The sequence below is a fragment of the Doryrhamphus excisus genome, chromosome 5 (assembly GCF_030265055.1).
Source record: "Doryrhamphus excisus isolate RoL2022-K1 chromosome 5, RoL_Dexc_1.0, whole genome shotgun sequence".
Classification (NCBI taxonomy): Eukaryota; Metazoa; Chordata; class Actinopteri; order Syngnathiformes; family Syngnathidae; genus Doryrhamphus; species Doryrhamphus excisus.
Genome location: NC_080470.1, coordinates 3,343,708 through 3,361,400, shown reverse-complemented (window position 1 = coordinate 3,361,400; position 17,693 = coordinate 3,343,708). Strand labels below are relative to the sequence as shown.

At 40.4% G+C, this 17,693-nt stretch overlaps 1 protein-coding gene across 5 annotated transcripts in view; it reads right to left on the bottom strand.

Annotated features, from left to right (window-relative positions):
• The window catches only part of csnk1g2b (casein kinase 1, gamma 2b), a 94,375-nt gene that overhangs the window by 59,018 nt on the left and 17,664 nt on the right, over positions 1-17,693 (bottom strand). For all 5 annotated transcript variants that reach the window (XR_009129764.1, XM_058072350.1, XM_058072351.1 and 2 more), the window contains exon 3: positions 3,247-3,316. Coding sequence is in view for 4 of the 5 variants with exons in the window: in XM_058072350.1 (XP_057928333.1) it covers positions 3,247-3,316 (70 nt within the window). In the remaining variant the exon portion in view is untranslated. The remainder of the gene's footprint in view (positions 1-3,246; positions 3,317-17,693) is intronic.

The window sequence follows — 17,693 nt, the reverse complement described above, 5'->3', positions numbered from 1 at the left end:
CGGAGAAAACCCACGCATGCACGGGGACAACATGGAAACTCCACACAGAGATGGCCGAGGGTGGAATTGAACCCTGGTCTCCTCATTAATAACAATTGGAATTTGCGCAGAGGACATAGGACATGAGAAAGTATTTTGTCCACGCAAGACATGCATACAAACAATGGTGAGTTGGCAAAAACGCTAGAGGTGTAACTGGGCCACTGGTACAAGAGATTTTCCCTTCTCTGTATGTGGGCGTTTATCTTGTAAGACGATCTTGCATAATTCATCAGTGACAATATTACAATAATAAAAAAATTGGGCCACGCCTTATTAGCAATGCATAATTGTTTCCCCTGTCATCCATGTTCACGGAACAATCAGGAACGATACTGACTGAGGAAGTAAACACACCATAATGGCCCACACCGCTAGTAAAAGGCCATCTATAAATAGTGAACTGCCCTTGTGCTCCAAACCCTTACGATTATTAGAGGACTTTTCCTTCTGCACATGTCTGTAAATTAGACCCAAAATACACATAAATGCCTGGCACGACAGATACGTACATCTACAGCTTTTTAAGGTTTCGATAGCTATTATTTATCTAAAGCAGAGAATACAACCAAGTCTTATAGGAGTGCCATTTTTCACTCTATAAGCTAATTCCCTGCGATTGACAGCCATGTTGTAAATGTTTGTGTAGATTATTATTGTTCCACTTAATCCTGTAGGACTCGGCAGCGAGCATTTAAACCAGGGGTCTCAAACACGCGGCCCGCGGGCCAAATGTGGCCCGCAGGACACTAGTTTGAGGCCCCGCTTTGATATGAAAATTTAATGTTAGTGCGTTCCCGCGCAAGTTTGATATGGATGCTGTATGGTATCATGTACCCAAAAAAATTATTACGTTTGATTTAAGTTTAAAGGAAATAACTTGAAGGCTACCGTTTAGGTCGCTAGCTCTCTAGTTTGCGAGTTAGCATGTGTCTCAAGACCCTGCAGTTGCGCAATATGTTGTAAATAAAAAGAGTATGTGACTATAGTCGTGTTTTGTCATGTCTACACGGCTGTAATAATTTGTCTACCCACCAACTATATGTGGTTTCTTAAATTTTTATTGTTTGCCGTTTTATTATTATTTTTCATCTTATTTTGTGCAGAAAAAAAATTAAGATATTTGAGAACTGTGGAATGTTTTATCAGAGCTTTTATTGTAGAAAATCGGAACCAAAGCACTGAAAAAGTTTGTATATTTTTCTGTTTTTAATAAATTGAGTTTGAGACCCTTGCCTTAAACTGTATTATGGAAAGCAGGAAGTGAACAAATGTAACAGTTACTGATTGTAAAAGTACCAGATGGAGGGGTAGGATTTAATAAGCTTTGCTTCTTCCTATTCCTTTTGGACATGTGGAACTGTGAACTGATTATGTGATGCATTCAATTGTAATCTGATGCATGTTCAAATGAAATAAAATCATTACCATTACGTTTTCAGCGGGTCATCCATACATTGCAGGGGTTTGCTGGAGCCTATCCCAACTGACTTCGGGCGAGAGGCGGGGTACACCCTGAACTGGAATAAACATTTTTCTTCTAATTTTATTCTGAAAGGGATTTTTAATGCCACAGGGCGGTGTCTATTAATAGTTCTTAAGGTGGCGATGGCACTCTGTAGTGCTATTTGAAACCCCATCAAAGAAGACCAATAACGTTAGTGAGTATATTGTGTTGTGCTTGAGTCACTATGAAATCCACTTCATACAACAATTCCACTAAATTTTTATTTTTAGAATTATTTTTTTTTACCTTTTCCATTTATTATTTTTTTAATGATCCTGCGTACAAGATGATGAGGAAAGAGGGTAAGAATTTTAGCAATGGCAGTTTGTGAAGAACTTGCCGTGATATCTGCTCCGAGGAGCGTGTGTGTGGGTGGCACAAAAACTAAGCCAAAACCCATTCATGCGATTGACGTGGCCACCCCTGACAGGGGAAAAGCCGAAAATGAAAAAAAAAAAAAACAATCATAATAATTTATGGGAGAGTGTTGTAAAATGAGGACTGCCTGTATTGTGATATGACAGATGGTTCTACTAAAAGGACAATTTTACAGTGCAGATGCAAATCATGTTTCCTTGAAAACAGTGTTTTGACGCAACATAGCATAGATCAGGGGTCTCAAACTCAATTTACTTGGGGGCCACTGGAGCTAGGGTCTGGGTGAGATTGGGCCACATCAGGTTTTCAAAAAAAAAAAAAAATGCATTTATTAAAAACAGAAAAATATACAAACTTTTTCAGTGCTTTGGTTCTGATTTTCTACAATAAAAGCTCTGATAAAACATTCCACTGTTCTCAAATATCTTAATTTTTATTTTTCTGCACAAAATAAGATGAAAAATAAACAAATCAAGAATAAAGAAAATCAATCAATCAGTAATAAATAAATATAATAATAATAATAAAACGGCAAATAATAAAAACTTAAGAAACCACATATAGTTGGTGGATAGACAAATGACTTTTTTTCAGATTAAAATGAACAAAGCATTATTAGAGCCCTGTAGACATGACAAAACACGACTATAGTCACATTTATACTCTTTTTATTTACAACATATTGCGCAACTGCAGGGTCTTGAGACACATGCTAACTCGCAAACTAGAGAGCTAGCGACCTAAACGGTAGCCTCCAAGTTATTTCCTTTAAACTTAAATAGCCAAAAACTTACCACTTTCACACGGATAGGGAGGATAACTATTAACAGTTATTTAACCTTTAACATGAACATTAATCAAACGTAATAATTTTTTCTGGGTACATGATACCATACAGCATCCATATCAAACTTGCACGGGCCGCACTAACATTGAACTTTCATATCAAGGCGGGGGCCTCAAACTAGTGTCCTGCGGGCCACATTTGCCCGCGGGCCGCGTGTTTGAGACCCCTGACCTAAACGGTAGCCTTCAAGTTATTTCCTTTAAACTTAAATAGCCAAAAACTTACCACTTCCACACGGATAGGGAGGATAACTATTAACAGTTATTTAACCTTTAACATGAACATTAATCAAACGTAATAATTTTTTCTGGGTACATGATACCATACAGCATCCATATCAAACTTGCGTGGGCCGCACTAACATTAAACTTTCATATCAAGGTGGGGGCCTCAAACTTGTGTCCTGCGGGCCACATTTGGCCTGCGGGCCGCGTGTTTGAGACCCATGGCATAGATAGTGTATCTTTCTTCTTACCTGAATTTCCCAACTGTTTGTAAAATCTATACTCCAAATGAAGCTGTGGCGCCCTGGACTTTATAGGTTCCTGCAAGTAAAAAAAAACAAGAAAAACAGTGAGTGAAACATGATTGAACAGAAAATTTGTGTGAAGTAAACTAAAATAGATTAATCATTACAAAATCAACTATTTTGGTATTCGGTTCATGTTTTTTTTTTTTACTGAAAACATGTAAATATCCTCCGATTTCAGACCTATTATCTTTATGATGTGTTGCAGACCACCTGTTTGTGTGTTCGGTTCATACCGAATCATCTAAGAAAAGAATCGTTTGTTGCAGCCCTGGTCTTATATGCCAACTATTTTTAGTTGAAGGTTAAAGGATAGTGTAAAAAAAAAGGATAAAGAGCAACTCCAGCTGGTGGACAGCAGGCTTTTTGTGATGACATGGCTTATAAACAACCTATCAGGATATATTATTGTTCATTGCCTCTAAGTTAGCGGCAGATTTACAACCTCAAATCTAATCTGATTAACCCCCGCTAGCAAGATGACAAGGGCATTATCACCAAACATGACCGAGGGGGATAGAAGAAACGCACACCCAAATTAATTCCTTTTCTAAATCTTCTAAGTAAAGGCAGAAATCCGGTACCCCCCCCCCCCCCATACACACACACACATATGCTCATTATATAATATACTGTGAAGACTGTATTTATCCATCCATCCCTTTTCTATCATCACTACAGTCAAGGGAGGTATGCTGGAGCCTATCCCAGCTGACTTTAGGAGGTACACCATGGACTGGTTGCCAGACAATCGCAGGGCACATATAGAAAAACAACATTTGAAAATAATTTTTCACAATAAACCTCACATTTTTTAAAAAGTAACATTCATTCATTTTCTACTGCTTGTTCGCGGGGGTGCTGGAGCCTATCCCAGCATTTTTGGAGGTACACCATGGACTGGTTGCCAGACAATCGCACTGCACATACAGAAAAACAACCTTTGAAAAGATTTTTTCACAATAAACCTCACATTTTTTTAAAGTAACATTCATTCATTTTCTACTGCTTGTTCGCGGGAATGCTGAAGCCTATCCCATCTGACTTTGGGAGGTACACCATGGACTGGTTGCCAGACAATCGCAGGGGACATATAGAAAAACAACCTTTGAAAAGTATTTTTTACAATAAACCTCACATTTTTTCAAAGTAACATTCATTCATTTTCTACTGCTTGTTCGCGGGGGTGCTGGAGCCTATCCCAGCTGACTTTGGGAGGTACACCATGGACTGGTTGCCAGACAAACGCAGGGCACATATAGAAAAACAACATTTGAAAAGAATTTTTCACAATAAACCTCACATTTTTTCAAGTAACATTCATTCATTTTCTACTGCTTGTTCGCGAGGATGCTGGAGCCTATCCCAGCTGACTTTGGGAGGTACACCATGGACTGGTTGCCAGACAATCGCAGGGCACATATAGAAAAACAACCTTTGAAATGTATTTTTCACAATAAACCTCACATTTGTTTAAGTAACATTCATTCATTTTCTACTGCTTGTTCGCAGGGATGCTGGAGCCTATCCCAGCTGACTTTAGGAAGTACACCATGGACTGGTTGCCAGACAATCGCAGGGCACATATAGTAGAAAAACCTTTGAAAATAATTTTTCACAATAAACCTCACATTTTTTAAAAGTAACATTCATTCATTTTCTACTGCTTGTTCGCGGGGGTGCTGGAGCCTATCCCAGCTGACTTTGGCAGGTACACCCTGGACTGTTCGTCAGCCAATCGCAGGGCACATATAGACAAACAACCATTGGAAAAGTATTTCTCACAATAAACTGCAGATTTTTTTAAAAACAAACAAATCAACAAATGCAGAAAGGCCTCATATTTGGTCTCATATGCTCCAAATTGTCCATAGGTATGAATGTGAGTGTGAATGGTTGTTTGTCTATATGTGCCCTGTGATTGGCTGGCAACCAGTCCAGGGTGTACCCCGCCTCTCGCCCAAAGACAGCTGGGATAGGCTCCAGCACCCCCCGCGACCCTTGTGAGGAAAAAGCGGTAGAAAATGAATGAATGAATGAGTTTCTTTCAGATCTTCAAGGAAATGGCAAAGTGAAGGCCGTTACCTTATTATTACGCCTTAATCAAATCGGGGACATTTTCTCTTCTACCGCCCTGCCAACACGTAGGTAGGAGTATGCACACCAAGTAAACCCAGCTCAAAGGCGATTAAGAGTTTGTGAGTATTAATTCCTGCCTTCCATACAACATCCAACATTTTGACTTCATGGGTCTGTCACAGAATTATTGATGTAAGAGTAAGCACAGCAACCTTTTTCCAAATTACAAAAATGAGTGCCGATGTCGAAAAAGACGTCACATTTACTCCCACGTCAACAAGGGAGACTTCCAGAGGGTTTCTATCCATGCAATAATGTAAATGTGCAATATTTTCCATCACTGCCTCTGTTACTACCTCAATCATATTTATTTATTGAACAACCCATTACAATACACTCATATGGAACTTTACCCATCTGTACACATCATCATGATCATTGCACTAAAATTAATATATCTGCTCCTGCATAATACTATGTGTATATTTTGGATATCTTGTATATATCTTGTATATACAGTAAACCTCGGATATATCGGATTCAATTGTTCCCACTGGTTTTGTCCGATATAAGCAAAATCCGTCATATGCGTATACCGGAAAATGTCCGTTTTACGCATATATCGGATTTATATCCGGTATATGCGTAAATCGGATTTTATCCGTTATAAAAAGGCACTTCCTTGACTATGTTTCCAATGTACCTGGACGCGCAGGCAACGCTGCAAACGCTGCAAATGACGTCGTATAGCGGCCTGTCACGATTCGGCGAATCGGAGCGCCACGATGCGGCCATCCGATATATGCGAGGGAAATTTAATGGAAATGCATTGGAACGGGACTGGAGATTTTGTCCGAAATAGGCGAAATCCGTTATAAAAAATCCGATATATGCAATGAATTTTTATTGGAAATGCATTACAGAAAAATTGGTTCTTTTTTATCTGTCCGTTGTGAGCGAATTTCCGATATATCCGAGTCCGATATATCCGAGGTTTACTGTATCTTGTATATATCTTGTTAAATTGTTTTTTTACTCTACTTTATATACTTTTTTTTTGTTTTGTTTTTTAAACTTGACTACTGCACTGAAAAGAGAAGCTCTCCAATTTTGTTATACATTTTTGTTGTACATCTTGTATAATGACAATAAAGGCCATTCCATTCCATTCCATTCCATTCCCAAAAGGGACACAACGGGAACTGTGAGCGGGGCATAGTGAGTAATACAGAAGAGTGGAAGCCTGTGGGATGAAGGATGAAGGATGAAGACATGTGACGAGCCTGAGAGGCGTTAGCAAGCAACGGCTCTGCTAGTGTGAGCGCCCCCCCCCCCCTCCCCCTCCCGAACATACACAACAAGTATGCTTACCACAAAACAGACCATATCAAGGAGTAGAGGGAAAGAAAATATAAAAAATACCGTATATAATATAATATATAATAATGAGTGGAACCAGATGGTGCCACACTACAGAACCCTTTAAAAACAGCTTACAATAGGAAACTGAGGCTTATGGCAGCTTTATGTACTTAAGAGTCATCTCTATTTCCAGCAGATGGACTAAGCTACGGTTGTGCAAAATGACCAGAGCAAAGCTGCGAACGTCTGATGTAACAACTTTGCATTTGACAAGGATTTTTTTTCCTCGGCGCTTGCAAATATCACATTCGTGATCTGCTCACAGGATCAAAATGCTGAAAATGAGAGAGCCGTGCTGTGGCGTAGCGGCGCTACACAAGGAGGAATTTTCAAACAAATTTAATTCTGTTCTTACATAATCGTCATCATTCTCGATAAAAAAAAAATTCCTAAGTCTTGTCTCAATAAGGCATTCAGACTCGGATAAAATGTAATATTCAACACTGGTCACTAGGCGTCAGTAACGTTACTGTAATCTCCAGTGAGACACACAAGCACCAGACTTGATCGCCAGAACAACAGGCTTTTATTGCAGGTTTAAATGACTTCACAACAGGTCCGATAATTCCCGATAAAAACACAGGCTCCTTTTGGGCCGTTACCTATGCAAAGCTGAAACTGAACTCTGACGTCACTTCCTGTCCGCCTCTCTTTGAGGTCCCCAAGAACACATTTACTCTAATTGACTCTTCAATGGCTTATTTACAGGGGTGTCACAAGATACTGAAAATTTAAAAAAAATTTATGAAAAGACGCGATAAACGAGTTTGGGTTTACGAGAACAAAACAAGATTTTCAGTACAATAGAAAATATTTAAAATATGACAATATCGTAAATATTCCATATATAAATAAGGAATCCGACTATATTGTTTTTCTATTTTTTGGTGTGTACCTGGCATCCGTCTCTGTGGCTTGCAAATGTTGCCATGTGACTTACTTACAAAGCAATATTTACATATTATTATAATGATAAGCACGCTTAAAAATAATCTTATTTTTTTTTATTTTAAAATATATTTTCTTGCAGCGCACGAATGCCGAAAAATGTCACTTTGCCAAAATGCCACAGATAGTAATAAACTTGAGGACAATGTAGTAAATAATGATGACTACATTACACTGTTTATGGTTTATATATATATATATTAGGGTGCATCAAATTTGAATGGGAAATTTTAAATTCATAATATCTATTTGGTTGGCATTCCATTTTTTTGTAATGAACATAAAAATGTCTTTTGCAAAGTTTTGAGGAAATCCATTGAGATTTAGGGTTTGCCACCTCACACATAAACTTTCGTAAAATTTTCGTAAAATGTGCAATTTCTAATTCTAATTGCCAAAAAGTTAACGTGGAAATGTTGAGTACAATGAACTACAATACAGCATCATTTTCTATTGATTCAAATTACTATGTATTACTATGTAATAGGAGTATAAATACCAACAAAAACATGAAAAATCACCGTTCTCGGTTCTTGAGCTGCGGTCTTTGCTGACCTCAAATCTCCATGGCGACCATTGAACTGTTCACAACTTTATTCCACAAAAACAGATGTATGGTGGCACCCCTAAATAATCATGTATTGGAAAAATATTTTGGATGTGTTGTTTCTACATAGGCGGCACGGTGGTCGAGTGGTTAGCGCGCAGACCTCACAGCTAGGAGACCAGGGTTCAATTCCACTCTCGGCCCATCTCTGTGTGGAGTTTGCATGTTCTCCCCGTGTATGCGTGGGTTTTCTCCGGGTACTCCGGTTTCCTCCCACATTCCAAAAAAAACATGCTAGGTTAATTGGCGACTCCAAATTGTCCATAGGTATGAATGTGAGTGTGAATGGTTGTTTGTCTATATGTGCCCTGTGATTGGCTGGCGACCAGTCCAGGGTGTTCCCCACCTCTCGCCTCGAAGACAGCTGGGATAGGCTCCAGCATCCCCCGCGACCCTCGTGAGGAAAAGCGGTAGAAAATGAATGAACTTTTAGTACCCAGCCATATCAAAATTCTAATTGTGTTTTTTGATGCACCCTTATATATATATATACATATATACACACACACATACACCATCGCAACACAATAGCAAAACATTAAACTTTGAAAGTTGCTGGCAATACCACATCATGATTACCACAAAAATGTGTTGAGTCCAACAACTACAATCATGTGGTAATGATGTCAAAACCAAGCACCCAGGCTGCCATGATGTCATTGTCATTTTGCTTAGTTCCATACAGGAACTGTTGTAATATAACTGTAAAGAGTCTTTCATTTTCTTCTTTGAATTTTCTGTATGAAGTATCATTTTTAGCTGCTTGTGCTTTCCAGCAGAAGCTCTCTCGCTTCACCTGGTTCTCGATTTCGGAGAACCGTTCGGAGCTCCAAGTGCTGTGTATCTTTCTCCGCTTCTTCTATTATGACTTTTTCCTCATTCGATTACAACTTTGTTCCTCTTAAAAGGAAAATAAAAGACGAGATGCACGTTTGATACACACGGCGGCCATTTGATTAGGTACACTTGCCAGATATTCATTCATTTTCTACCGCTTTTTCCTCACGAGGGTCGCGGGGGTGCTGCAGCCTAACCCAGCTGTCTTTGGGCAAGAGGCGGGGTACAGCCTGGACTGGTGGCCAGCCAATCACAGGGCACATATAGACAAACAACCATTCACACTCACATTCATACCTATGGACAATTTGGAGTCGACAATTAACCTAGCATGTTTTTGGAATGTGGGAGGAAACCGGAGTAACCGGAGGGGTTTTCCGTTTCCTGTTGTGGTTGAGAGACGGGGCTTTCATGTCTTACGTAGCAAAGTGCAAGTTAATGTTTGCAAGAAAAATAAAGTTTTCTCCCAAATTCGACACTCCGCCTCAGACTCCAGTTCTTCGGCGCTTCAACCTTATTGTTGTGCTTGTAGTTCTTGACTTTATTCCTTCAAATTTTTGCTAATTTTTCCCGATTTATTGTAGTTTTCTTGCTAAATTATATTTTTAGAATGTGCTGGGGGCTAATTAAGAGAAAAATTAACAGTTGTGGACACACTTTGGACACCCTTGCTCTATATTAAGGATCGACCGACCGATATATTAGTTTTTTTTACTTGAATCGGTATCGCCAGATACGCGCGTGGGTTCACCGATACCTTTTTCCGCCGCATGATTTACAGTCAGGCATCCGCCGGGTCAGCTTTGTGTTGCCCCGGCAGCAGAGGACCCCGCAACACACGTAGTCGCGGTACCCCGACCCCATTATTGATTCACAACAAGGGCACGTTTTCACAAGTAATAAAATTAGCTTGCTTTTTACACTTTACTAAGCCCATCACATTTCACTGGGTGATCGCTAAGGCATAAATGTTTAAGTCACGGTGTGACAACAAGAGTCGTAAGTTAAAACAAAGCAAGTCGTAGTAAGCAGTGATATTTAGAAGTTGTGCACCATAATGAAACATTATTGAATAGACACATTTGTGTACTAGTAAAGTGTTTTTAAACCAGAAAAAATGCTCAATGGTAAAAACAATAATTTGTGAAGCAAAGGTGAGAAAAATACACAGAGAAATGGAAGCGCTAGATTTTGTAGCTTGTGTTGGTATTGGATCTAATGGGTGGTGTTTCATTGTGACCACTTCAAATTGTCACAGCAATGGGATTCACTCACCTGTGCCATCATTTGATTTGCTGCCGCTAATAAAATACTTGTTTAGGAGGCACTGTTTCATCACTTTTTGCTGTTTTCCTTCAGAAGTTGTTGAAGAATTAGACCATGTTGGCAGGGACGCCATGATAGATGTTTTCCTAGTCAAACCATCGCTGACTGGTTGATCGCGAACAAGAACGGGTGTGGGTAAAACGCGAATCGCGGTCAAAATAAACGATTCTGATTGGTCCATTTCAAGATTTGCAAGGATTGGTTTGCAAATTACCACCGGAATTACGCAGTCCGTGTTTTTTACCAACACCCAACAAGAACCGCTTTTAAAAAAACTCTTGGCAGTATAGCATGCCAAAGTACACTTGCCCAACGGGAATATCACTGATTGGATTTACTTGCCCCAATTTTGTTTTTAACTTGCCCCGGGCCATCGGTACATCGTTATTGTCGAGCCCTGACAACAGAAATGTTTTGCACATGGTTGAATATTTATTCCTTTTAAAGTTGATAATGCCGTTTAAATGTGCGTTTAAGAAAGCTGAATCCTACTGTGTTCAGTGTTTACATTTCAATAAATATTGGTTTAAACATGAGACCTGGAATATTTGTTATCATGGTCATTTTTTCATGTAAATTGAGGGATCAAAAGCAGTATCGGCCACAAATATCGGCCCAAGCAAAATCGGTATCGGCGGCAAAAAAATATATATATCGGTCGATCCCTACTCTATATGATTGAATCCAAAGTTAGCGTCATCCTATCACACAGAGTGAGCTTTGGTTACCCTGTGACGCGTCAATCAGAGATCAGAATTTCACCGAGTATGCTGGCCTGTGTCCAGGGCAGCTGACCGACAGGCCAGAAGGGCCAGAAGGGCCCTTCCCTGTCTGACCTGCTGCTGTACTAACCTCTCCACCTCAGCTGTTCTACACCACCGCAGGTTTTCTGAAAGTACATTTTTTTCTCGAAACCTTGATAAGGCTTCAGACTACACCGGCATGTTTTGGATCACCTGATGGGTTGTAGTTCAGAATATTTGCTATTTTGATTCCTTGAGCTAATTTCCCTACAGGGAGTCATCAAAGTTGACGTTGATCAGTCGGGTCCTAACCACAACAGCCAAGATGCCATTTCTCATAGCAAACAGCAGCAGCGCTCTACTATTACTCAATGTTGTTCATAGCTAAAAAGCTTTCTGATTGGTTAATATCCGTCATGTCAGCAAATACTGCTCTAGAAGGATAAAAGCTTGTACCATGAAATGTTACACACACCATTTCAAGGATCATTCCGAGAGTAAACACTTGAATCTCGTACAAACACATGATTATGTCATCAGAGATTATGAAAGTGTTGTCAGTATTTGAACCACAGCAGTCAGTCTCCTCATAGACTTGTACGCGCGGAACATCAACAATGTCATCATCCGAGAGGCTTAACCAATTCGACATGTTATGACGGCTAAATCTGATCTCTGCCCAAATCACAGCTGAGAAAGACAAAACCTGGCGCCCTTCAATAGATGAGAGAATTGAACCATCATAAAAAAAACAGACAAGAGGTCAGTCAATAAATTATGTTGGAACTGGGGTGGTAATATCATGGTTCATTCATTCATTTTGTACCGCTTATCCTAACAAGAGGCGGGGTACACCCTGGACTGGTTGCCAGCCAATCACAGGGCACATATAGACAAACAACCATTCACACTCACATTCATACCTATGGACAATTTGGAGTCGCCAATTAACCTAGCATGTTTTTTGGGATGTGGGAGGAAGCCGGAGTACCCGGAGAAAACCCACGCATGCACGGGGAGAACATGCAAACTCCACACAGAGATGGAGGGTGGAATCGAACTCGGGTGTCCGAGCTGTGTGGCCTGTTCCGCCAGTAGGGTGCGCCAACTAAACTGCCCATTCATTTTCAATGATAGAATTCATTCATTCATTTTGTACCGCTTATCCTCATGAGGGTCATGGCTATGCTGGAGCCTATCCCAGCTGTCTTCGGGTGAGAGGCGGGGTACACACTGGACTGGTCGCCAGCCAATCACAGGGCACATATAGACAAACAACCATTCACACTCACATTCATACCTATGGACAATTTGGAGTCGCCAATTAACCTAGCATGTTTTTGGAATGTGGGAGGAAACCGGAGTACCCGGAGAAAACCCACACATGCACGGGGAGAACATGCAAACTCCACACAGAGATGGCAGAGGGTGGAATCGAACTCGGGTGCCAGTAGGGTGCGCCAACTAAACTGCCCATTCATTTTCAATGATACAAATTATCATTCATTCATTTTCTACCGCTTATCCTCATGAGGGTCATGGGTATGCTGGAGCCTATCCCAGCTGTCTTTGGGGCGAGAGGCGGGGTACACCCTGGACTGGTCGCCAGCCAATCACAGGGCACATATAGACAAACAACCATTCACACTCACATTCATACCTATGGACAATTTGGAGTCGCCAATTAACCTAGCATGTTTTTTGGAATGTGGGAAGGAACCGGAGTACCCGGAGAAAACCCACACATGCACAGGGAGAACATGCAAACTCCACACAGAAATGGCCGAGGATGGAATTGAACGCAGGTCTCCTAGCTATGAGGCCTGCGTGCTAATCACTCAGTCGCCGTACAGCCTACTATCTAAATATTTTAGATTAAAAAAAAAACATGAGGAGAAGCTGGGTGTGTGGGTGCTGCCTCCAACCTCGCCTGCCCGAGGAGGAGCACTCATTGTCGGACACACTTTGTCAGTACTGTGGTGCTGTGGAGTTCTGAAGCCAGACGCAAGGGAGCCGCATTTACTAACTGCAGACAATCTAGGCACAATATCGTTAGTGGAAATGCGGTCATTGTGTTCCCAACAACCGTGACCACTGTGGTTGTCCGACATTAATGCCCTGATAAACGAGGCATTACTCGCCATGTTGTGATTCCAATTTTGTTTCGCTCTTTTCAATAACAGAATCATTAATGAATGATGCTGTTTTGCGGTTGAATACGGCCTGTTGGTTAGAAGAAAATGCCTTTATGCATTTCCATTCATGAAAATGGCTAAATGGACTAAATGTGGCATTTGGAAGAACTCTGAACAGCCGGCGTCACTTCCTGTGCGCCCTCAGCTCCGCTAACAAACATTTGCAGCAACACACATTAGCATTGGTTTTTATTTATGCTCATTTTCTCTTTTTTTATTTTCTATTATATTGGGTCATATGAGTGTAAACAGGTGTACTGCATGCCAAGAGTACTCTAATGATGTTACATAATTAGAATATCGTAAACAGGTAATCTATGAGCTAACTAGGAAAATATTCCTATGATCAGTAAAGAACCATACTTGGCGGAAATTCACTTATCACAGGAGTATCTGGAACAACTGCGTTTACGTCAGTCGCCTTAAGGCTCCTCACTAGTAGCTTTTTTTTTTTTTTTTAAAAAGAGTAGAGGGATCCGATTACTCGCTAAACATAGCGACAAAGTTGCCACGTCGGCAACACCGATCCCTCCTGCTCAGTCCTCTTATTCTCTTGACAGACCAGATGCGTCATGCGTTTCTGAATGAGGGTGCACAGGTTAGCGGCAAAATCTATTTTGCCACAAATAAATGATTTATTACAATACTGGAAATGGACTATACATGTCAATTTGACTCACCAAAATCCAAAGTAGTCTTTAATTAAGTAATTTAAAGTAAGTCAATTGTGTGTGGAGTTTTGTATGCAACACAAAAAAGTTCTGTGCTTGTGAGAGACCAGAATATTTTTTTTAATTTTCTCTACTATTAATCAAGGTACTTTTGCGATTCTCATAGAATGGACAGCAAACAAAGCCATTGATGCTACTGGTCCTTGCCTTCACTGTAGGGTCATGGAAAAACAACCGTTACGAGTCAAAATTTATGGAGGCCGGCAAAATTATTAAATTTATTAATTTGGCACGGCGGTCGAGTGGTTAGCGCGCAGACCCTCGGCCATCTCTGTGTGGAGTTTGCATGTTCTCCCCGTGCATGCGTGGGTTTTCCCCGGGTACTCCGGTTTCCTCCCACATTCCAAAAACATGCTAGGTTAATTGGCGACTCCAAATTGTCCATAGGTATGAATGTGAGTGTGAATGGTTGTTTGTCTATATGTGCCCTGTGATTGGCTAGCGACCAGTCCAGCGTGTACCCCGCCTCTTGCCCGAAGACAGCTGGGATAGGCTCCAGCACCCCTCGCGACCCTCGTGAGGATAAGCGGTAGAAAATGAATGAATCAATCGAGTGGTTAGCGCGCAGGCCTCACAGCTAGGTGACCCGAGTTCAATTCCACCTTTAGTGTGGAGTTTGCAAGTTCTCCCCGTGCATGTGTGGGATTTCTCCGGGTCTCCGCCCACATTCCAAAAACATGCTAGGTTAATTGGCGACTCCAAATTGTCCATAGGTATGAATGTGAGTGTGAATGGTTGTTTGTCTATATGTGCCCTGTGATTGGCTGGCCACCAGTCCAAGGTGTACCCCGCCTCTCGCCCAAAAGACAGCTGGGATAGGCTCCAGCACCCCTCGCGACCCTCATGAGGATAAGCGGTAGAAAATGAATGATTACTTTGACAGGCCTACTTCCAAAAAATTGCAAATTACTAGAAAAGATTACAAAAAAATTACTAGAAAAAAATTACTAAAAATTACTAGAAAGATTCATACACTATTATAATATTGGCCAAGGCTACAGTAATCAGCCTTTTGACCCTATGAGCAACAGTTTGTATTTGAAGCCTCTGTGAGAGTACAAGAAACATCTCCAATGATGTAATGTAACATAACTTGTGTTAATGGCATTACATCCTGGAAAATGTATCATCTGAAAAAGCCAGCGTGACTTTCAAAAGACTGTGAATGTATGCCCAGCGTGTGTGACATGCTCATGGCAACGGAACCAACATTATGTATTAGGCCCCCCCCGGAATAGACGGTGACCTTTTCATTACTCCCAGTTAACCATTTCACAAAATGCATCCCCTGCAATGTGACTCAACAAGTCAAATGTCAAGGTTAAATAACTGTTAATAGTTATCCTCCCTATCCGTGTGGAAGTGGTACGTTTTTGGCTATTTAAGTTTAAAGGAAATAACTTGAAGGCTACCGATTAGGTCGCTAGATCTCTAGTTTGCGAGTTAGCATGTGTCTCAAGACCCTGCAGTTGCGCAATATGTTGTAAATAAAAAGAGTATAAATGTGACTATAGTCGTGTTTTGTCATGTCTGTAAAAAAAAAGATAAAGAATTATCTCTCGGAAAATACTTAGCAAAATATGTATAAATGATGGGTCTCAAACATGCGGCCCGCGGGCCAAATGTGGCCCGCAGGACACTAGTTTGAGGCCCCCGCCTTGATATGAAATTTAAATGTTAGTGCGGCCCGCGCAAGTTTGATATGGATGCTGTATGGTATCATGTACCCAGAAAAAATTATTACGTTTGATTCATGTTCATGTTAAAGGTTAAATAACTGTTAGTTATCCTCCCTATCCGTGTGGAAGTGGTAAGTTTTGGGCTATTTAAGTTTAAAGGAAATAACTTGGAGGCTACCGTTTAGGTCGCTAGCTCTCCAGTTTGCGAGTTAGCATGTGTCTCAAGACCCTGCAGTTGCGCAATATGTTGTAAATAAAGAGAGAATAAATGTTTTGTCATGTCTACAGGGCTCTAATAATGCTTTGTTCATTTTAATCTGAAAAAAATAATTTGTCTACCCACCAACTATATGTGGTTTCTTAAGTTTTTATTATTTGCCGTTTTATTATTAACAAGTCAAATGTCAAAAATCTCAAAAGCGTCTTAAATCGGGTGCGTTAATACAAGAATGAATGATGAAGATTGCTGACTGGACAGATCCGAGTTGTGTGTGTTTCTTTTTGTTGCAGTGAGGCAGGTTTTCCTGACAAGGAGTGCCTACAAAGAGAGTAGGCGGGAATGCTCAGAAGAGCGCCATGCCATACGGCACGGCAACAACAGCTGGCCAGTGTCCAGTATCCTGTTTCAGTTCAGATTTAACCTACGTATCTGATCTTAGCCACCAGCTAAGATCAGATACAACAACCAAACTAAACCTCAATTGGTCTTGAATTGCTATAGCAGAAAATGGACCTTCTGATGTCTCTGAAAAAAGATGCATTGCTAAATTATTCTATTGCACGACTGATCAAAATTAGTTATTTTATTTTCATTTGTAATATACAGTAAACCTCGGATATATCGGAAATTCGCTCACAACGGACAGATAAAAAAGAACCGATTTTTCTGTAATGCATTTCCAATAAAAATTCATTGCATATATCGGATTTTTTATAACGGATTTCGCCTATTTCGGACAAAATCTCCAGTCCCGTTCCAATGCATTTCCATTAAATTTCCCTCGCATATATCGGATGGCCGCATCGTGGCCAGATTTAGGACAAATATAAAAGTGAGTGACGTCAATAATACTAGCACAGCAGTGAATGAGATCTTAACCTCACTATTGGAAATAACGTAGGCCTGACGGGCGTAACAGGGCCTAGCTTAATTAACAACTTGTTATGCTCAGAGTCCAATAAAGTTAAATTCTCATTACCTTACGTCTCTTTTCATTGCCCAGTCCAGGTACATTGGAAACATAGTCAAGGAAGTGCCTTTTTATAACGGATAAAATCCGATTAACGCATATACCGGATATAAATCCGACATATGCGTAAAACGTACATTTTCCGGTATACGCATATAACGGATTTCGCTTATATCGGACAAAACCAGTGGGAACAATTGAATCCGATATATCCGAGGTTTACTGTATATTGGGACCCATGCGTGTGTGGACTTACACATTGTGGTTTCAATGCACTCTTTGTTCACCAACCGCCTAATACTGTTTTTTTGTTTTTTTTTCTACTGACCACAATCAATTACGGTGCCTTCAAGGAAGCTGAGAAAGCAGAAGTGACATAACGGCTAAGTTCACACAGCAGGTCAATCCCATTTTTTTTTCTTCATATTTGTTTTATTTTTTTTGCTCACCTATATCTGATTTTATCTATGTTAGTGTTTTTCAACTTTTTTTTTGAGCCACGGCACGTTTTTTTATGTTGGAAAAAATTTTCGCGGCACACCAATAACCAACATTATTTGCTTCTTTCAGCTTTTTCCTGATTACGGACTCGCTATGGCAGATCATTTTGATCTGCATACTAATTTAACCAACAAT